We start from the raw sequence: 23,020 nt of genomic DNA, 5'->3' as shown, positions 1-23,020 counted from the left end.
CTGAAAACCCCATAAGAAAATGATCTTTGAGAGAAAAGGAACAGAATGCACAAACAGAATTAGTAACCAAGAACTAGAAATGACAGAGCAGTCTAAAGGAGACTATGAAATAAGTATATTTAAAGTGATTAAAGAGTAAAGAAGAAACAGAAACCATAAAAAGAACAGAACAGAATAAAATAAGAGCACTCAGATTTTTAAAAACAAAATTTAGACATATAAAGGGGAACATAATTACAATTCAAAATACAATAGATGCAAATTGTAAACACCTGAAAAGAAAACTGATGAACTACAAGACTGTTTTCAAATAAAATCACCCAAAGTATAGCCGAGAAATAAATAAACGGAAAAATACAAAAAAATATGTTAACAAACATGGAAGTTAGAAAAAGAAGGCGTAACATATGTCTATTGGAAATCTTGGAAGAAGAACCTAAAGTATTTAAAATGATAAAGCCTGAGTATTTTCCACAATTAAAAAAAGACTTAGTCCTCAAATGGAGGAAGCACATCAAATTCTGAACAAGAGAAATATGTTTTAATCACACCTAAAACTCACATAAAGATGCCAAAGGTAAAGAGAAAAACAATATTAAAAGAAAATAATATTAATATTAAAAGAGAAAAATATTAAAATCACAAAAGGGAGAAATCAAATTATCTATAAAGCAATAACTATTTGATAGCAAATACCTTGTTGAGAACAATAGCTGACAAAAATCAGTGAAAAAAGATCTTCTAAGGGCTGAAAGAAAATAACACCCAAACTAAAATCACATATAAAACGAGAATAAAGTTCAAGATTGAGGGAAACTCTATAGGCATTTGGGTGTAAAGACTGGAAGAGTTTACCACTAACAGACTCTTGTTAAAACTAAAGGATATACTTCTTTAAGAACAATAATGAACCCAAAAAGAGGGAGAGATACAATTAGATTACTAATGAGATGTAAGAATAAGCAAAGCAATCTGCAAATATGTTGCTAAATTTAATTAGCTATTAGTAACAACAAGTTTGAAAAGTTGAGCAGCAAAGGTAAAACTAAAATTCAAGACAACCATAGCATGATTGAGAGGTAGGCTGATAAAACAATTCAACTTTTTAAAGTCAGGTATATATGCTAAAACCACTAAAAATATAAATACAACATTAAAAATATAAATGGAAATATAAATAAAAGAGGAATAAAGAGAATAACAAAATGTAATCAACAAAATATAAAAAGAAAGAAGTCAAAGAAAAAAAGCTCACCTCATTGAAAATTCAAAATAGATTGTAGAAGTAATTCTAACTATACTAGAAACAACACTCAATGTAAATGGCTTAAACTTGCAATTAAGGAAAGGGTCTCAGCTATTTTTTATATATACATATATAAATTATATAGAGAGATATGGATTATATATGGGTATGGTATATAAAAATTATAGATATATGTATTATAGATACATGGATTTTATATATATGGGGATTATATATGTGCATGTGTTGAATTATATATAAGGATACTATATATAAATTATAGATATATGGATTTTATATATATATGGATTCTATGTATGTGGATTGCGTGTGTGTGTGTGTGTGTATTATATGTACATAATCCAACCATTGCTCTTTTAAAGAGACATGTTTAAAATATAATAATTAAGAAATAGTAGGCCAGGTACAGTGGCTCATGCCTTTAATCCCAGAACATTGGGAGGCCAAGGTGGGCAGATCCCTTGACCCCAGAAGTTTGAAACCAGCCTGAGCAACATGGCAAAACCCTGACTCTACAAAAAATACAAAAACTAGCTGGGCATGGTGGCGTGCACCTGTAGTCTCAACTACTCAGGAGGCTGAGGTGGGATGATCATTTGAGCCCAGCAGATCGGGGCTGCTGTGAGCCAAGATCACACCACTGTGCTCCAGCCTGGGTGACAGAGCAAGACCCTGTTTCAAAAAAAACAGAAAATGAAAGAAAGAAAGAAATAGTAGGAAGTAAAAAAGCAGAAAAAATGTTTATTTCAGGTAAATAATAACCAAAAAAAGTTGAAGTAGCCATATAAATAATTCACAAAATTGATTGTAAGACAAAGAGCCTCACTGAAGATAAATATGGTCATAATTTAGTGTTAATGGGAACAATTTCTGTGGCAGATATGCCAATTTCGAGTCAGTGTTTAACCAGTTGAATCAAAATATATGCACAGATTCTTAGAAACCCATGGATCAAGCATGCTACGGTTTGAGTGTCTTCTCCAAAACTCCTGCTGAAATTTAATTGCCATCATGATGATATTAAGAGGAAGCACTGCTAAGAGGTTATTAGGCCCTGAGGGATATGCTCCCATTGATGGATTAATGTTACCGCAGGAGTGGGTTGTTATAAAAACGAGCTTAACCCTCTCTTGCTTTCTCAGGCTCTCTTGCTCTTCACCCTTCTGCCATGCAGCAAGAAGGCCCTCACCAGATGCAGCCTCCTCAACTTTGGACTTCTCAGTCTCCCGAACTGTAAGAAATAAATTTATTTTCTTTATAAATCACCCAGTCTGCAGTTCTGTTATAGCAACACAAAAAGAACTCAGACAAAGAAGATCAAAAGATATGCAGTATACCACTACAAATATTAGAATGGTCAAAATCCAGTACACTGAAAACACCAAATGCTGGTGAGGATGTGGAGCAACAAGAACTCTACTGTAACTCATTGCCAGTGGGAATGCAAAATGGTACGGCCATGTTGGAAGACAGTTTGGTGGTTTCTCACAAAACTAAAAACGCTCATACTATATGATCCCGCAATCATACTTCTTGGTACTCACCCAAAGAAGTTAAAAACTTATATCCACACAAAAATCTACACACCAATGTTTATAGCAGCTTTATTCATAGTTGTCAAAACTTGGAAGCAACCAAGATGTCTTTCAGTGTGTGACTGGATAAACTGTGGCACATCACAACTGAATAATGGAATATTATTCCATGCTAAAAAGAAATGAGCTATCCAGCCATGAAAAGGTATGAAGAAAATACAAACACATATTACTAACTTAAAGAAGCCAATCTAAAGGGGCATATTCTGTATGCTTCCGACTAGATGGAAAAGGCAAAACTATACAGACAGTAAAAAGATAGTAGTTGCTAGGAGAGGGAGGGATGAATAGGTGGAGCACAGGGGACTTTTCGGGTAGGAAAACACTTTGCATGATATTATCACGGTGGATGCACATCCTTATATATTTGTCCAGACCTATAGAATGTATAACACCAAGAGTGAGCCCTAATGTAAACTGTGGACTTTAGATGATAATGATGTGTCAATTTAGGTTCATCAGTTGTAACAAATGAACCACCCTATTGGGGGATGTTCATAATGGGGGAGTCTATGCATTCTGGGGGAGTGTAGGGGGAATACAGGAAATCTCTGTACTTCCTCTCAATTTTGCTGTGAATCTAAAACTTCTCTTTAAAAAGTCATTTTTTAAAAATATTTAATGAGGATCTAAAATATTTGAATAACCCAATTAAAAGTGTGATATAGTGACATCAGAAGACCCCAAATCCTGACAGAAATCACTACTCTTTTCAAGTACACATGGAACATCTGCAAATCTTAACTACGAACTAGGCCACGGAGGACATCTCAGTAAATACCAAAATACTGACATAAAGTATTCCATGTTCTCCCATCAAAATATAATAATCGAAGTCAAAATAAAATAAGAGCCAATAGAGTAAAATAAAAAGCTAAACATGCTTTTAAATAATCCATAAGCAAAATAACAAATCATAATGAAAATGATGTGATACTTTCAACAACAACATATGTACTACATATTAAAATTTGTAAGACACAGCAATAGTGACACTTTGTGGAAAAGATACAGACTTTCATGCACCTATTTTAAAGAGAAAAAGAAAAGACATTGAAAATAATGAGCTACGCTGTCAGTTGAAGAAAGGTAAAAATAATAAATCCAAAGAAAGAAGAAAAAAATGTTTTAAAGCAAAATGTAACAATTAAAAACAAAGAAACAAGAGACAAGATTAACATCTCCAAAGCTGCTCTTTGGGAAAAATAATAATGCAGACTAACCTTTGGCAAAATTAAGCAAGAGCAGTGGGGTGAATGCAATTTCACACTGAAAGCATCTGTCAAATCAGAATCTAGCAGAACGAGGCCAGGCATGGTGGCTCACAACAGTAATCCCAGCACTTTGGGAGGTCAAGACAGGTGGATCACTTGAGGTCAGGAGTTTGAGACCTGTCTGGCCAACATGGTGAAACCCATCTCTACCAAAAATACAAAAATTAGCCGGGTGTGGTAGAGCATGCCTGTATGGGTGGTATTTAGGGATTCTTCTGAGAATGTCACACATCTTACACTATTATGTAACTGTGACCCTCCCTCCAAAAAATTGCACCAAAAAACTAAGCACAATTTATTCTTTGTGTATCCTAAGCTTTAGTGCAGAGTTACAATTAAAATCTAAATTTAGTTAAATAAAACATAGAAAAACTATTTCCTTATTTTGTATTTCATGCTTCAAGACAAAGTGAACAACTTTTTTTCAACTTACCAGTCAGAAGTTTTAATTAAGTCCTTGCAAACTTGAAGAGACATTCATTGATGTGGTATTAATATGAGGAGACTAGTTTGATATGCAATAAGAATTAGTACCTAAAGGGGTCTGATTTCAGTAATGTTAGGTCAGAAGTAATACAGTAAGACAACCAGTTGGCAGTATCCAGACCACCGCAGGAGACACTACCTGCGGAGGAGACGGAGCTACTGGCGGGGTGGGGAATGGGTAAGCTGCAAACCTCCTGCCTGATACAGCAAAGCTCCAAAACGGAAAGATCTGGAAGCCTATTACAATACTTCCTTGCCCTCAATAGTTTCAGCTACTTCTACTGGAAGTATACGTATTTTTTAAGTACATTATTTCTTCTGCTAAGTCCACATCCTAAAAACAGCACAGTTAGCCTACCTAAATAAGCACCTACATGTTTTCACGACATAAAAAATCTCTATTTATAAACTATGAAAACCAGAGCATCTATAACCCTTCCACTGCCTCCTTCTCCTTCAGAAAACAGCAAATCTCTACTGAGCCCTAACAGTTTTTCCTGGTTTTCCTTGCCTTTCTACCCTATGGCTTCGCAAAGGCCTGGGCTGAACTCTCTGTCAACATGGAAGACCTAGACTTAATTTTCTTGTTCTGAGCCTTGGTCCCTCCTTACAGTTTGTGGGATCTGGGTTGTGGAATCTTCATATTCGTCTTCCCATTAGTTTTGGGGTCTCAGCTCCTACTCAGTTTTCTTTCAACTCAGCTTGCCACCTCAACACCCATCCTTTACTGAGTAGTGCCTTCTCCATCTGCTGGGATCAGCATGCTTCTAGACTTCCAATAGCCCACTTGGTTCCGACACGCTGCCCTCTTTGACCTGTTAGTACCAGCATGAACCCTAAATCTGGAGAGGATTCCAGGCTGTGATCCCTTTGACAGGGCAGCCCTGGACACCACCCTGACCCAAATCACTCATGAAGTCTTACACTTGAGATGCTACTGTTGCTGAGTTTCTCCAAGACTCCAGGATGCATCATCACCTTTACTCCAGCCAGAGTCGTGGGAAGGTATTTTTGCCCCAGTTTTATAAAGATGAGGGCTGAATTCATGAATGGGTGAGCATTTAAAGGAGAGATTGCAGAACAGTTAGTTAAGAGAAAGAGAACAGACAAAGGAATAAAGAAGTGTAAGTCAAAAAAAACTCATTGGCAAACCAAAGACAGAAGTGAACAATTTCTGAGGTAGAAGACAAGATGGATAATAGTGTTGAATTTCTTTTAAGAAGGCTGAGTAGAATGGGAACTAATAAGAGTAGTCCCCTCTTATCTTCAGGAATATGTTCCAAAACCCCCAGTGGGTGACTGAAACCAAACCCTATATATGCTATGTTTTTGCCTGTACATACATACAAACATAATAATGTTTAATTTACAAAATAGGCAGAGTAAGAGATGAGCAACAATGACTAATAATAAAATAGCACAATTTTTAACAATATACTGTAATAAAAGTTATGTGAATGTGGCCTCTCTCTCTCTCTCAAAATATCTTACTGTGCTATACTCACCTATTTTCAGACCACAGTCGACCCTGGGTAGTTGAAACCATGGAAAATATAACCACAAAAACATCTTTCTAGCATCAACCACAGCCTCCTCCTCTCTGAAGGCTTTCCTAACCCCAGCCAAGCAGAAGTATCAGATTATCTTTTCCTAGTTTCACATTATCAAATCCTATACAATGTTTTGCAGGCCTGATCTCCCAATACATTTTTGTAGGCCTTGAGCTACGTCTCTTTATTTTTGAACCCTCACTTTTTCATATAGTATCAGAGTGGTATTCTTTCATAACTAGCCACTTTAGCCCCATTTGCCCTTTTTTAAATGCTAAATTCATTACTCTGTTCTTATGTATGTGCTTATATTTTAATCATTTCACCATCTGCCTCCTTTCTGACTATGAGCTGCGAAGGCATATCTACTTGATTTATTTCTATATTCATAACCTACAGCATAGAAGTGTAATACATAGTTGCTGTATAGCAAATGCTTGTTTCATTGCAATAAATCTACATCTTCTTATTTACATATGGGAATAAAACATGATCCCTGCATTTGAGGTGCTCCCCATCTATGTTCACGGATAAGCTACAGAAGTACCACGTGGTCAGACACTGCTGGGGAAACAGAGGTGAACATCAGAATCTGCCATTATTCATCCATTTCCATCAAAAAGAGACCAAGATTCACTATCCTTATGTCTAAATCTGCCCCCAAAAGAATTCATTGCTTAAATTATTAAAGGCACTCTTCCTTCCCATCAAATGAAGACTGCTGTATGCCACAATGGTTAAAAAAGTTGAATTCTAAAGCCAGATTGCCTGGGTTTCACCCCAACTCCACCTCTTGTTATGCCTGTGATGGGCAAACCACTCCATCTCACAGGGAAGTTTCCCAGTTTCCCCCTCTGCAAAATGAGAGTAACAAGAGCACCCACTTGACCGCATTGTTATGATTATTAAATGAATTAGCACATACAAAGTGCTTAGAACAGTACCTGGCACATAGAATTAGCTAGCTTTGTTATGACTCATTCTAACACTGAACTCACTCCTCCCAAGGTGTCTCCTTTTACTTTGAAGTGCACACATTTATTGCAAATCAGAAACCCTGGGAAAGAAGAAATAGAGTGGCTATTTTCCTCTTATAGTCAGAAAGACAGACATTTGCACCTCACTGGGATGAGAAAATGTCCGCATATTCATTATGGTAGATACCTGTTGTGTGTCTTTCCATCTTACCCTCCCTGACTCCCCTTTCCTGATAATAAACATTCCCAATGACCCAGTGGATCCCATCCTGCCTGTGTCCACCACAGGATCTCACAATTGAGAGGCCCAGTACTAGGCACCTCACCAGAACTGGCTAGCCCAACCCCTTCCTCGGGAATCTGGAGCTGGCCTGGTCCTGTGAAACAGCCTCAGAAGCTGCTGATGCCATAAACTGCTCATGTGAGCTGCAAGGCAAGATGGCTGGTCTGCAGTGAGCAGTGAAAGAAGGAAGAGAGAAAGGGGTTGCAAGACCAAGCAGGGTCCAGATGCTGAGGTGGTCCTGGTGCCACCGTTTCTAAGGCCAGTGGCAACCAGGCCTTGGAATCTGCCAGACATTGCTGACCATTTGCCTGAGCTACCTCTGGTCATAATCGTTGCTACACAGGGACAAATGGAAATAAGCATCTATATTCTAAGCATGCCGCAATGTTCAACAGAAGATGAAAGTTAACTTTCTAAGAACTTCAATGGAAGACATGTAGAAGTCTCATACACATCATTAGCCAAAGCTATATTTATGACCCTTTAATCCATGAAAAACAGCCTTCAATTATTAATCTGAAATCATGAAACACAGGCTGAGGTTGCTATCGGTCACCTCCATGAGGAAGACACTTCTGCCTTCTGAATGGGTAATGATTAACAGCATTATACAGAAAGGAAAAAATAAACACACGACTGTCAACAGGAATTTTATTACACAACTTACATGAAGGTCATTAGTCTGCTTGCAAAACTCTTCATAATCTTGGTCAAAATCCATTTTCCGCTGGTCTAAGAAATTGTATTCCTTTTTCTTTATGGTTGCCACAATGCCCTGAAATATTATGAGATAAATTAGATAGTATTTCAATATTCTTAAATTACCTAACTAAATATGACCCTTAAATGTAGAGCCTATACAATAGTTGCCAAAAAAAAAAATAAGTTTAAAGGAAGCCTCATTTTTTTACTCACATTGTTTCATGCTTATTATTTTACAGGCAGTATAAGGTTGCCATACTACATTCAAAGAAATCACTTGGACAGCATTTTCATGAAGTTTTATGTATTTTTGAAAATATAAAATAAAATAAAAGTCACATCTGAAAATTGGGAAAGGTTTTTTTCACTAAAATTTTATTGTTAATCATATCTGAAATAAATGTTTAAAGCCCAGAGTAGAATTTACCAAAATATTTTGTGTTGAATAGTTTAAATCTTCTCAGAAAATAAATAAGGCTTTCACAGAACACAAACGATATAGGAAGAAAATAAATTATGTTATAGCTACAGATGAGTTACTCCCAAACATCTTAAAAATGTCAAACTGGAATCCACCACTTAAAACCTCTCTAAAATTAATTGCTGCCTACTGCCCTGCAAAGCTACAGCCTGTGACTAGGAAAGTACAAACTAGGAAGTTCATCTCCTTGAAAATACTATTATCAGAAGCTTTGTTTGCTTTGAATAATGAGCTATAATGCTCTGTGATTCTTCTTAACCAGGTACTAAGCCATTCTCAAACTCAGGTGCCCACATTGTTGACAGAAGCATATAATTTTTATGAAGAATATTGGACCTCCTTCTTCTACAATCTCCTCTTCAAAGTCACTTCCATTTAAACATCAAATCTCTCAATAGACAAAAGTGTATAAACAGCGTAACTTCTCGAATCAAGTTTACTGGATAAAACAACCTACTCTTTCATGCTGCATAACTACAAAATTAGTTCTATTTAGAAATTGTGTGTGTGTGTATATATACATATACTTTTTTATATAACATGTATATGCATGGAATGTTATATAAAATATACATACACACAATATATATATGCATGGAATGATACAATGTCTAGGATTTACAGTGCTGATATTCCTTAATATCAAACGAATCAAAGTATGTGTGTGTGTATGCATATATACACATATATACATACACATGTAGCTTTCTAAAAGAAGTATGAAAAGGCTACTACATTTTGATGTAGTAATTTTAAAGATTTGGGGACTTGAGAAAATCCTGCTCTCTGATGGGATTTAATGGTCACTTAAGATTATTAAGTTAAATAAGGAAATTATTAATCGTGACCTTTACACCAATTATTCAAACTCGATCTACTTATTATCTTGACAGATATTTATTGCACATCTACTATGTGTCAGTAAACTTAAAATGTTTCCTGCTATATAAAAATCTTTTCTTTTTCTCTCCCAAAACTTGGTATACTCAGGAAATGAAAAAGATTCCTTATATTGGTCTAAACTGTTAGAGTACAAAAATTAGTGTGTAGTGGTTAATTATATGATCCTTTTCAAATTCAAGTACCAAAAAAATTTAAGATTTAGTGTCAGTGTCCCTAAAAAAAGAAAAAAGTTGACTATGTCTATATTAAGAATTTAAAGCAAATTGTTTGTAAATTGCTTTTCTAACATCTTCAAAATGTTATTAGGTCACTATGCCCACTTTCAAAACTAAAATTAGTCACACAGATGCCATGACAAGATAAAGCAGTTAAAAATCATCAAAATAATTAGGGAAGTCAGATCTAGAATAAAATCAGGCCCTTTATATTTTTTAATATGGGTCCAAATAAAATGCTTAAATGCAGAGATAACTGAGTGCCACACAGTACCCGGTGTCAACTAGTGCCTGACACAGTATAGTCTTCATTAAATATTTCTTGCATGAATAAATAAAATAATGTTACATTTAAACATTTTTCTTGTGCTACTAGTGAAAATGCTTTTTTAATGGTGATTAATTTTAGACTATTGGAGAGTCATTCTTATAACCACACACCTGAAAAGAACATATTAGCACCATTACACAATTCTCAAATAAATCTAATTTCTTTATGGTTAAAAGGCCACGAGATTATTTATATTTTACATTACAGTGGATGATTTGAATCATTCTAAACACTGTTATTTGCATAAAATATTGAAGTTTAGTTGTGGATTATGGTAGAAAATATAGCTTGAAAGTACAATACCTGGTATTTAGTGACCATGTCTTCCAGCCCTTCGATTGTGGAATCTTGCAGGACTGAATATGTCTTGACAGTTGTAAAGATGTCTATTATCTTGCCAAGGCGTCGGTGAAAAGTTTCAAGTTTTCCAAAAATATACATCTCGCTAAAATCAAATTGTTTTGCATTTGGATTTTGTTTAAGCTTTTGTTTTGTCTTGTGAAAGCAGTGCTGGTATTCCTTAAAATCAGAAGAAAAATATACAAAAAACAACAACAAAGGGAACAAGAAATTTTATTTTCTTAAGTGAAGGCGACAGCAAAATTAGGATGGAATTGTAAGCCTTTTCATAGTTTCATGCCTTTGCACGTAGTCACTCATCGGCCTGAAAAATCATCTTTTCACCTCCTCTAATCTAGCAGTTCCAGATTCTAATTGGGTTACTCATGATGCAACTCAAAGGTGTGGCCTTCCCATCTTGGTCCCATGGGTTTGACAATAGCATCCTTCTATGACCCTCTCTCCATTCATCTTTAAGATGCTTAAGGAAAACTACCTCATATGAGTTGTCTTTGTATCTCTAGTACTTACTGTGGTATCAGGACATAGTAGACTCCCAAGAAGGGTAAAAAAAAAGTGAACAAATTTCCTGGGAAGGTATATTAACATTCCATTTTCTTAATAGTTAAGAATCACTGTTCTTTTTAGCAACCAAAGATGTAATAATTACAAAATGATTTAAGATGGTCTCAGCAAAAATAAGACAAAAATAATAGAACATCTAAATACTAAACTAACCATTACCTGTTTCAGTTTAATTGCAGATAGTATTTTTTCTACAACAACATCCTGTGGCTGGTTCCAGATAGAAGCGGTTCCATTATTGGTAATATAGGCTTTGCATGCAGATATAATCTGATTTGTCACCTGGGATTTTCCAATAAAATGATGTTAAGCACATAAAACAGCCATGGCTTGTAAACTGAACTAGAAGGTCCTTAACTCTTCTGCTTCTCAGAGTTCACAATCTTCTAACTTGAGCTTGGGTTTATTTCTTTTTCCATCACAGATATAATCAACCAATAACCCTTTGATATTGTCAAAATCATTTGTGAAATCACAGAGTTGGAAGCACTATGGAAAATCAACAATTTGGGCCACCTTGTTTATGCAGGATGAATGTCTTAACCAACCACGGAATGATTCATTTCCTTCCCTAAAAACTGATGAGTTTCCACAAATCTCCTTAGGTAGCCTGCTCTAATATCTAATTCACAGTTTACTAGCACCATGTAAAGTACTGCCAATCCTGATCTTTTCATGTGACCAAGATCAGCAATGGAAATGTCAAAAGGATAAGGCCACAGAGAGAAGGAAAGTTAATGTACAAAACCACTAACATTTTATTCATCTCTCCAAACTTTACAAAAATCCTCAGAAATATATTAATTTTTTGCATAAAGCACAAGGAAAATTAAAATGACTATGCTGTATCCATGGAATGATATGATGCCCAGGATTTTCAGTGCAAGGGGTGGGGGTATAGGTGAAACAAGATCAGCCATGCGTGGGTATCTGCTGAATCTAGGTGACATGTACATGGCATTATAGTCTACAATTCTCTCTCCTTTTGTACCTAATTCAACATTTCCATAATGAAAGGTTTTCTATAATTAGATAAATGGTGGTTTCATTATTTTATGCTAAATCATGTTTTGCAAATAATATGCATAAAATCTAAATTAATAACACAAATTTACTTTTGGGTATCATTTACCCAGGGAATACTCCCACAACCCTAACATATAATTTTAAAGTATAAGGAAGTTGGGAGGGAATCTTGCAGTCATTCCTCCTGTCTACCTGAACTACCTATATGAGAGAAGGAAAAAGTTTCCCATTGAGCTCTTAAGGCTGGATGTCTTTATTCCCAGGAAGAACTGTGCTTCCTACTGCGTTAGTATTCAGAACACAAATCTTGATGAGTCAAAAACTCTTCTATTTTAATACACCATTTAAGATTTTTGCTTTGATAATGAAAAAGTCATTTACTTCTTAGAGACTATTCAAAATGAGAATAGCAACAGAGCTTACCATCAACACTTACGAGTTAGGACATAAGGTTTAAGCATCGTTATGTTTTTTGGCAGAATCATTATGATTGCTTTATATATTCCTAGAACATTGCAAGTGGCTTTTATTACCATGATTACTGTTCTAATAACACCAAGTAAACAACTGTGGCATCAAATAAATTTGGAACAGTGGCATATGAAATATGAAACAGGAGATAGTTAAATATAGCTTTTCTTAATTAAAATTTACCCAGTAGGAATACTTGATGTGCTAAACCACATAGGGAAAGAAATTCTAAGAGTAATCTTTTTCCATTTGTATTATATAAATAATAAAATATTTAACATAATGATTACTTTGGGAAATAATGCTTTACGATTTGCTAGAATCAACCTCTGACATAAATTTAATTCTATCTCTATTGATAGCCTAAGCCTTTTTAAAATTTTAAGATACATACATATTGAACTGAGCCAATATGGTAATTTTTAATTATCAAAAAATTTATCATTGGCAAAGAAATACAAATGAACATGAACTCTACATCATGCACTTACCTTTACAAACAGAGATGTGATCTTCTCAGAGGTGTTATAGTAATGAGAGATATTATAGATCATTTTAATCACATTTATAAGTGTAGGAATAGCATCCATCATGGAGAGCTGAAAGATACCATCAAAGTTTTCAGAAAGAAATCATCAAATGCAGCAAAATTCTAATAGACTAACCATTCCATCTGCATTAAAATAAAGTTTAAGAGATTTCTATTAAAGATTTTAAAATACTATCTAATGCTTTACATGAAAATAATATATTTAATATGAATTTTATTATATTAGTCATATATGGTTAATCAAATTTTATTTCAATGGAAGAAACATTGACCTGCTGTTAATGACAAGCAACAGTGAGTTACCTGTTAACTATTATTAAGGATGAACTGTTAATAACAGTTAATGTTGTAATAAGTAAAAGCAGGCACTTCCTAAAGCTAAAAGATTAAAAGTAAAATCACCAGCTAATGACTTTTCCTACAGTTCTTTGACATATATAGTTCAGAATGCCCTTTGCAATATTTAATGGAAAATGTAACATGCAATAAATGTTTTAAAATATAACATCTCATATATATCTTCAACAGATAGGAGATAGACTGTTTAGAGAAATAGATACAGAAATATAGGTATCTGTGTGTATGTGTATATACATATATATATATAAAATTTTATTGAAAATAAAGTTTCTAAGACCTTTCCAATGAACTGTAATATCGATGAACCAAAATTCAATATTCAGTTCAGCTAGTGCAAAAAGAGTTATCTATAGACTGAAAGAGTAGAAATCCTTAACTCACCAGATCACTGCTGTACAAAGGGTCACAACATTTTTCAAGTGTGTACAAGTATTTCACATTGTCCTTCGCTTCATTAGTTGCATCAGTGATTTGAATATCCATCTCCCGCCAAGTCTAAGCACAATACGAAAAACCAATTTTAATGCAATTATTCATAGAGGAACTTCCAACATAACCGCTGCTAACAGTCACCACAAGTCCATTAGGCCAGACTTTCTGTGCATCTCACATAAAACTGAATCCAGAGAGGTGAGAGATATTAGATATTGCTATGCTGGAAAGCAATTTTAAATTTCTGACTAAATTTTTTAAAGCATATCTTCCAGCGCTTCTCATATAAAATCTGTGCCATGACTATCCCAGAGCACCAAGAGGACAGCACCTCCCTTTAAACTCACGCCTTTTCCCCTGCACCAGACCCATTTAATACCTCACTACCATATTTTCTATCTTTCCTCTATTCTAACCTGAACTCCCTTCCTATATCCCTATACATTTATCCATTAATGTAGTAATTGTTTGTTATCTGCCAACCATATGCCAGTACTGTGCTATGAGGTAGGAACTTAGAAATGGAAAGATAATCTAAAAGTGAGAGAAGTAAAAGGAAATTATTTAGCACGTCAATACATTCCATGGACTTCATGGAAGTCCAACTGATAGTATTTCTGAACTGTATTGCAAGGCTCACCTCTGCTATTTCATTGAGAAATAAAATAAAGTAAATCTATAGCATGTTTATTGTAACAAATAATTATTGATTAGATTATTTGCATGTATCAAAACATGCAAATAGCTAATAACACCCATGCAAATAGTTAACAAATAGTCTTTCCAGCACCAATGCCAGGTGAGTTAGGCAGCCTCTATGATGGTCCCCAATGACCACAAACTCCCTGTATTCAAGCTCTTGTATTCGTCCCTTCTCCTTGATCATGGACTGAATCTAGTGACTTGCTTCTAATAAGGAGAATATGGCTAAAGTGATGGGATGTCACTTCGAGAATTAATTCACATAAAGATTGTGGTTTCTAGGTTGGGTGCTCTCTTGCCCTCCCTCACTTGCTCCCTTTAAGGGAAGCCAGCTGCTATGTTCTAAGCTGTTCTACAGAGAGGCCCATGTGGGAAGGAACTGAAGGAAGCCTCTAGCCAACAGCCAGCAAGACACTGAATGCAGCAACAACCAGATGAGTGAACCCGGAAGCAGATCTTCCCCGAGTTGAGCCCTAAGATGAACCCACATCACAGCTGCAGCCTCATGAGATACCCAGAGTCAGAGGCACCGAGCTAAGCTGCACCCAGATTCCTGGCCCATAGACTCCGAGATTAAAATATTGGCTGGTTTTTTTGTTGTTGTTGTTTGTTCTTTTGAGACAGAGTCTCACTCTGTCACCCAGGCTGGAGTGCAGTGGCACGACCTCGGCTCACTGCAAACTTCCACCTCCCAGATTGAAGCGATTCTTCTGCCTCAGCCTCCCAAGTAGCTGGGACTACAGGCACACGCCACCGTGCCCAGCTAATTTTTGTACTTTTAGTAGAGATGGGGTTTCACCATATTGGCCAGGCTGGTCTCAAACTCCTGACCTTGTGAAATGCCTGCCTCAGCCCCTCAAAGTGCTGGGATTACAGGTGTGAGGCACCACGCCTGGACTATTGGCTGTTTTAAGCTGCTAAGTTTGGGGGTTGTTTGTTTTGCAATATAAAACTAATATACAAGGACTAAAAAATAAATATGGATTGGGTGAGTTTTCATTATTTTTGTTTCTAGCTTGTCTGAAATCATAATATATAGATATATGTATATAAACATGCTATCATGTTGTCTTAATTACATGCAATGCCCTCTAATAACATATATACATACGTGTACACCAGCTAACAAACGTCTTTAATTCAAAGACTATTGCCACAGCCTCCAAAGTTATATGAGGGAAATATTATGTAATTTTAAATGTTTTTCCTCAAGGTATAATAACATTCTTTGCTCTAATCACTCTATAACTTGAAAAGATGCATAGAGAACTCTTATTCCCTTTTCACAAGGCAAAATGAAATGGCTGACGACCTTCAGCAGTTTCGACTTGGCCGCCGCAAGCACTGCCAGCACAGCCTTCACATCTGGGCTTTTCAGTTGTTCCAAAAGGTAGTTAAACTTGGAGAGTCTTTTTTTCCAGTGCTCCAGCTCCGCTCGTGGCCCAACGTCATCCGCTTCCTTCCGCAGCTGATTGTTTTCAGCAAGAACCTGCAAATGCGCGGGGAAAACATGAGCTATTGCATGGGGCTGGAGATACTAAACTTATACGCAAGCAAAAAAAATAAGGAAATCAATTATCCTATCTGGATCATGATGTATGCGTATTCCATGCTTCCAATAACAATCTTTTACTAACTTAGCATGTATCTATTTTTAAAACTTCAGCAAAAATTCCTTTGACCTGTTTCAACTGAAAACCACTTATGCTTTCCTCATTTGAAAATAGTTTATATTTTGGGGGGTTTTTAAAGATTTTTGATTCGTACTTTTTTCTTTTATTGATGCTTATTTTAAGTATTTATGGGGTACATGTGAGTATTTGTTATATGTGTAGAATGTGTCATGATCAGGTCAGAGCATTTGGGGTATCATCATCTTGCATACTTAACATTTCTATGTGTGGGTAACATTTCAAGTCCTCTATTCTAGGTATTAGATTGGTGCAAAAGTAATTAGCCATTGAAAGTAATGGCAAAAACCACAGTTGCTTTTGCACCAACCTAACACTTCGAAATATAAAGTATACTCTTGCTAACTATGGTCACCCAATCTGCAATGGAAACCTACCTATTTAATGAGCTGTAATGAGCTTCTGAAGGCCTTGACCTCAGGAATTTTTCTTGGCTATTCATTTACTCTATAACCTTGGAGGAACATGGCCTTGTTAAACTGCATGGTTCAGGCTAGTGGATTTTAATTGTGCTTACTTTTCAATGTAATGTCCACCTTCATTCCTTCATTGAGAACTTTTTTGAATTTTTTTTTATCGTTAAGTCTCAAGCTCCCTTTTGGAGGACATACTAAATTAGAAAACTCCTCATGCTTCTACAGGGGTTCTCTCCAAAGTAAATTAGACCTTGAGAAAAGAAACTGGCAAAGTGCAGCCTTTGAGTGGTGTAAGTACGTACAGCCATTTTCTTTCATTTCTTAGAATTCTTACTACCTCTTCTTAATTCATGACAGTAAATGAAAACCACATTGGACCTCTCACCTCCTCAAGGATTTACAGTAAAACTCTTAACAAATGGAATGTCGTATGTGAATACACCTTCTTCCATTGTCTAGTGAAGTAACGTGGCACCTGAAACTGATGTTTGGTTTCTCAAAATTACCTGTTCTGTCTGTTTGATCCATACTTTCGTACAATCCTCTACTTTTCCCAAGGTGTCAGGGTTATTTGCTAGAGTCAAGTAGTCCATAGGTTCCTTTAGGTTTTTCAGGTCAAGTATGTCACACTTTTGAAGATTCACCTAATTAGAATGAAAATTAAATAATAAGATGATGCTTTTGTAAAACACACAGACCACGGGCCCTGTGTTTTCCATTTTGCTGCACTCTGACAGCGCTCTGGAAAGCCCATCGGGTAGCACATACCTCCTCTCCACTCCCACGTGCCTTTGTCCACACTGCCGCGAGACTGACAGAACCTTCCAACACTTCCGTGTGATCCTACACACCCTCACAATTCAACCCAAAGCCCGCTGCCCTTTCCCACTCAGAAAGAATGCCTCCTCCCACCTGGGGACCCATCCTATTTTGTTAATACTTTTATTGCAGTATGAAGTGGACTCATATGAGAAAAACACTGCTTTTTTTCACAGAATGTCAACAATTTTTATTTGGTCCAACCTGCATTTTGGTCTCCCCTCCAACACAGTTAATCACAAATATAATTCGGGTGTTAGCTGGAGTCATCCTGTGTCTGTCTGGATAAAATTTGCTTAACTCCCCTTCCACATCCTTTGGAAAGCATAATACCCCTTCCCCAATCCCAGCAGGATCAGCATTTCCGGGAAAGGAGGGCAGAGTGTCACACTGTCATCATGACCATAGGATCCATTTGCCTACCTGCGCCTACATGCCTGATCTGGGCTCTGTCGTCTCTCTTATTCCCTTATCTTCTCTTTCTCTCTCTCTCTCTTTCTCTCTCTCTCTCTCTCTATCTCTCTCTCTCGCGCTCTATCTTTATCTCTCTCTCACTCCCTCACACACACACACACACACACACACACACACAAGCGTGCATCCATCAACCTCTGCCCCAAGTAATCACAAACACAGACTTATTATAAACAGTAAAAATCATACAGAAGCTAAATCTCACATTTGCCAAAATTATTCTTAAAGGCCCTTTTGATCATTGACTGAATCACAGGATCCAACTTGCTCTCTCCAAACATATCAGTTCCTCTTTCCTTCTTCTGCTTCTTCAGGATCTCTTCCCACCTCCATCTGCTGCCCACCACACACACACAGACACTTCGGTTCCAAATTCCTTTCATTCTAGGATGCACAGCAGTGCCACAAGCATTTCTGACTCTTGCCTTTGGAGACACTCATCTGACTGACAGGGTAAAGCCCTACATCACTGCCAACGTTTTTATGGAACCCCTGAATGTGTTGATCATTACAAACTGTAGAAATTTAAATATAATCACCATCACGTCTTGAAGGAGCAATAAAATTGCCTACCAAAATTTTTGAAGAACTGCAACACAGAGGAATTAAGATCATCCAAGAGAAGCATTACACACTTATGTACTGTGCTTGTTGACCACCTGATCATTTTTAAAGGAACAGCTTATTCGTCCTCACCTTCTCCTTCAAACTCTCCTGTGCACCCGACAGGACGTTCACAAAGCCTTCCAGGGAGCTCAAGAACTCCTGCCGAATGTTAGCTGCGTCCTGAAGGCCCTCGAGCTCGCCCCAGCCATGGCTCGTGGCTCTGAGAGCAGGAATGAAGATATCGGACAGCAAACGTCTCACGCTGTTGAGCAGGCCTCCATCTGCCGCATCTAACATGTTAAAACTCACCTCCTGGAAAACAAGCAGATCTTCTATTGTAAAAACGATCCTCAAATGCAACACAGCTACTAAGTTTCTTAACATTTAACATTTCTTAAATGTTGTCACTTTATCAAATACCCAGTAAATTATTAGTTTGTGCCAGGTGTGGTGGCTCACACCTGTAATCCCAGCACTTTAGGAGGCTGAGGCAGGAGGATCACTTGAGGTCAGGCATTCGAGACCAGCCTGGGGAACATAGTGAAACCTCATCTCTATTAAAAATACAAAAATTAGCCAGCCTTGGTGGCGTGCACCTGTAATCCCAGCTACTCAGGAGGCTAAGGCAGGAGTATCGCTTGAACCCAGGAGGCAGAGGCTGCAGTGAGCCGAGATAGCACCACTGCACTCCAACCCAGGTGACAGAGCAAGACCCTGTCTCAGAAACAAAAAAAAAAAAAATTAGTTTGACAACCTTGTTAAGAAATAAGCTTTATACTATTCTAAATTGTAATCATCAAAATAAAAGCATGAAATAAATAGAATACCAGATGTTTATCAGTTTATTTGCTCCAAGAAGATAGTACACCCATCAGAGGGAAGGGGAAAACTTGTACAGATGCACTTTACTTTGCACAAAAAAATAAAGTTATATATCCACTTTCAGAAATCTTAACTTAAATGTATAAAATTTGCCATTAAGTAAATTATGCATGGGGAATTCTTTAGAAAAAGAAAGCCCTCTCTGTTATACACACACCCAGAAGGTTATATCAACTTGTGTTAATAAATTGAATATTAAGTCCTCTTACTCAAAAGATTTAAAGGGAATGTCCTCTTAATTTCTTGCTTCAAATTTTTAAAAACTACTTCTCTGAAGGTAGCTTTAGATACTGTAGTGAATACAATGATTGTCTCCACCGGAGGAATATTTGTGTGCAAGTTGTGTGTTTTTTGGTAATTCAGAGTAAACAATGGCTCTTGCCCCTTACCCGGTGGATGTTGTCAGGGGTGATGGCTTTGGAAGGGTCAGTCCTGATGAAGAACACACATACCCCAGTAAGAGCCACATCTTTTCCCTCGGTCACGAACACCTTCGGTTTTCTAATCTTTCCAGAAACAAGATTTACCCCTCCTAGAGAGCCAAGTTGTCCTACAAAAGCAAAATAATTTTAGTTTCATAAATGCTTTTTACAGTCCATGTGGTTGCCTTTGGAATGAACTTTCTTGTTAAAATATTGCCACTGTTGACTTGTCCATGTGCCTTAGGTGGGTCCACCTCTTGAATAATCTCTAGCATGAGCCCTACAGGGATCTAAAAAAGTCTGTTTGATTCCAGATCACAGGTTCACTTCAAAATTGTTGTTTCGGGGGCAGTGAAAAGAGGGAGGGAGGACAAAGTACCTACTGGCATGTACTGTGTTCCAGACCCTCTGCTAGGTACCCTGTGTACATTATTAAAACTCACAACCCAGCTGGGTGCAGTGGCTCATGCCTATAATCCCAGCACTTTGGGAGACTGAGGCAGGCGGATCGCCTGAGGTCAGGGGTTCAAGACCAGCCTGTCCAATGTGATGAAACCCTGTCTCTACTAAAAATACAAAAATTAGCTGGGTGTGGTCATGGGCACCAGTAATCCCAGCTTCTTGGAAGGCTGAGGCAAGAGAATCACTTGAACCCAGGAGGTGGAGGTTGCAGTGGGCAGAGATCACGCCACTGCACTTCAGCCTGGGCAACAGAGAGAAACTCAGTCTCAAAAACAAAAACAAAAACAGCTCTGAGGCAGCTGTGACACGTTCCAAGTCAAACAGCCAATAGGTGGCAGAGCCAAGGTCAGAAACCTGCCCTGACTACAAAACTTGGAACCCCCACTTTCCCATGCTGTCCCTGCTCTGTCATAGTCAGCATACTTGGTTATCTTTCAAATACTGCTGGAGTCAGGGTCTTGTAGAGGTAGGATTAGCAGTGTGGGCTCTAGAGTCAGACTCTCAGAACTTCAATCTCAGGCTGCGCTCCCAGCCATGTGACCTTGGCAAGTTACTTTATCTTTCTGTGCCTCTGTTTTCGCATCTTCTCATCTTAAAAATGAGAACAATATGGCCAGGCGCGGTGGCTCACGCTTGTAATCCCAGCACTTTGGAAGGCCGAGGCGGGCAAATCACCTAAGATCAGGAGTTGGAGACCAGTCTGATCAACATGGAGGAACCCCATCTCTACTAAAAATACAAAATTAGCCAGTGTGGTGGTGCATGCCTGTAATCCCAGCTACTCAGGAGACTGAGGCAGAAGAATCACTTGAAGCCAGGAGTTGGAGGTTGTGGTGAGCCAAGATTGTGCCATTGCACTCCAGCCTGAGCAACAAGAGTGAAACTCCATCTCAAAAAAAAAAAAAGAATAATACTAGAACTTCTAGAATTTAGCATGTGAAAATCAACATACTGTGTAAAACCCTTAGAAAAGCATATAAGAAAAGAATACTAGCCTCTGTAAACCTTATTATTATCAGTATTTGAACAGTCACCTTTGATTATTCAAGCATATGGCTCATTGAGTAGATAATTTAAGTACATAGAATATACTCTGAGCTATTCCTTTGTGTTCTTACCTGCCCAAGAAATGTTTGGATCTCCAAATGGACTGGTAGCTCAATCAGGATCACTGGGGTGGGAGGATGATGCTAATGGTGGACTTTGGGATGGGGAGCGGACCAGAAGTTGAATCCTAAAATCCTGGGATTGGAACCTCTTGAAGTAATCCTCCCTCAGGGATCATCCTCCCATGGTACTAGGCTAGAGACCTTGACAGGGCCTTGGAGAGTGCACCCTCATTAAAGGTAACTAGAAGATCAATCTCCCCCTTATTCAAAATTGCATCCCACTTCTGGCTAATATCACCTGGGTCTCATGAGTCATAAGATGTTAGGCAACAAGTTTCAACCAAGGCACCAAGGCATGATAGATATCAGAAAACAGAGTTTCAAAGGAAAAAGAAAATTCTGCAGAAATTTCAAAGTGGTTGTCCTAGAACTGATTAGACATCTTCTCCCTGGCCCCCATGAGAATGCAAAAGGGTCAAGAGCGTGTAGACTAAGGAAGGATTTTGTGAGGACAGTTATGCTAAGTATTAGTCCATCTTCATGCTGCTGATGGAGACATATCTGAGACTGGACAATTTACAAAAGAAAGAGGTTTAATTGGACTTACAGTTCCATGTGGCTGGGGAAGCCTCACAATCATAGTGGAAGGCAAGGAGGAGCAAGTCACATCTTACATGAATGGCAGCAGGCAAATAGAGGATAACACCCAAGCGAAATGGGTTTCCCCTTATCAAACTATCAGATCTCGTGAGACTTATTCACTATCACCAGAACAGCACAGGAAAGACCTGCCCCCATATTTCCATCACCTCCCACCAAGTTCCTACCATGACACGTGGGAATTGTGGGAGTTACAATTCAAGATGAGATCTGGGTGGGGACACGGAGCCAAACCATATCATGCTATGCAAAGGGTGAGGTTATAAAGTGTTCCTACTTTTACCTCAGGTCAAGAATGAGACTGCAACTGTCCCAGCTTGCCCAGGTCAGGGGGGTTTCCTGGGATGCAGGACTTTCAGTGTTACAATCAGGACAGTCAGTCACTCCAGTCAAGAAACAAGGTGTTCAATCCAACCACCTAAAGAGCTTGATTTATGTCTCCTGGAGTTTAGGAACAAAATGACTGTGATATGACACCTGACCAAGAAATCTAAGCACAGTGCTCAATAAGGCATATAGAGAGAAACTGGACTGTACTGGGAGCTAACAGCACAACCATGTAGGGCAGGGACCTAGGAACCCAGGTGGGGGCCCTGCTGAAAAGATTCAGACTGAAGCCACCTTAAATCCTACTCAAAAGGAGCACCTGAGGGAGGATGGGACAGAGTGAGCGAGACTTACACTACCAAATTTCAGAGGCTATCATCATCAGGACAGCCTGTCACCTCAGGAGAACCCACCACTGTGCCCACAAGAGCAAGGTAAGAGTGCAAGGTCATCAGCTCACAACAGCGCCAGTCCAGTAAAAACTTTCCTGACCCCCTTCCCTCTTACCTCTGCCCTGCCTCTGGCCTCACACAGTCAGGCCCTTTAGTTAAGCTGATGTGGACAAGGGGTAGAAGACGAAGGTAGGGAGAAGAGCACATGGTCCTCCCTCTTCTCCTACTGAG

The 23,020-nt window shown here is 37.9% G+C and overlaps 1 protein-coding gene across 1 annotated transcript in view; it reads right to left on the bottom strand.

Moving 5' to 3' along the window:
- The window catches only part of DNAH5 (dynein, axonemal, heavy chain 5), a 252,270-nt gene that overhangs the window by 210,652 nt on the left and 18,598 nt on the right, over window positions 1-23,020 (bottom strand). Inside the window, exons 4-12 of the mRNA XM_011951766.1 lie at window positions 19,807-19,967; window positions 18,626-18,847; window positions 17,143-17,280; window positions 15,842-16,018; window positions 13,777-13,890; window positions 12,977-13,084; window positions 11,148-11,270; window positions 10,368-10,583; window positions 8,100-8,207 (exon numbers count right to left, since the gene is read on the bottom strand). Of these exons, the coding sequence (XP_011807156.1) occupies window positions 8,100-8,207; window positions 10,368-10,583; window positions 11,148-11,270; window positions 12,977-13,084; window positions 13,777-13,890; window positions 15,842-16,018; window positions 17,143-17,280; window positions 18,626-18,847; window positions 19,807-19,967 (1,367 nt within the window). The remainder of the gene's footprint in view (window positions 1-8,099; window positions 8,208-10,367; window positions 10,584-11,147; window positions 11,271-12,976; window positions 13,085-13,776; window positions 13,891-15,841; window positions 16,019-17,142; window positions 17,281-18,625; window positions 18,848-19,806; window positions 19,968-23,020) is intronic.

This window comes from Colobus angolensis, unplaced genomic scaffold (genome assembly GCF_000951035.1).
Source record: "Colobus angolensis palliatus isolate OR3802 unplaced genomic scaffold, Cang.pa_1.0 Scaffold327, whole genome shotgun sequence".
Lineage (NCBI taxonomy): Eukaryota > Metazoa > Chordata > Mammalia > Primates > Cercopithecidae > Colobus > Colobus angolensis.
This window is presented reverse-complemented; position numbering and strand designations above follow the sequence as displayed.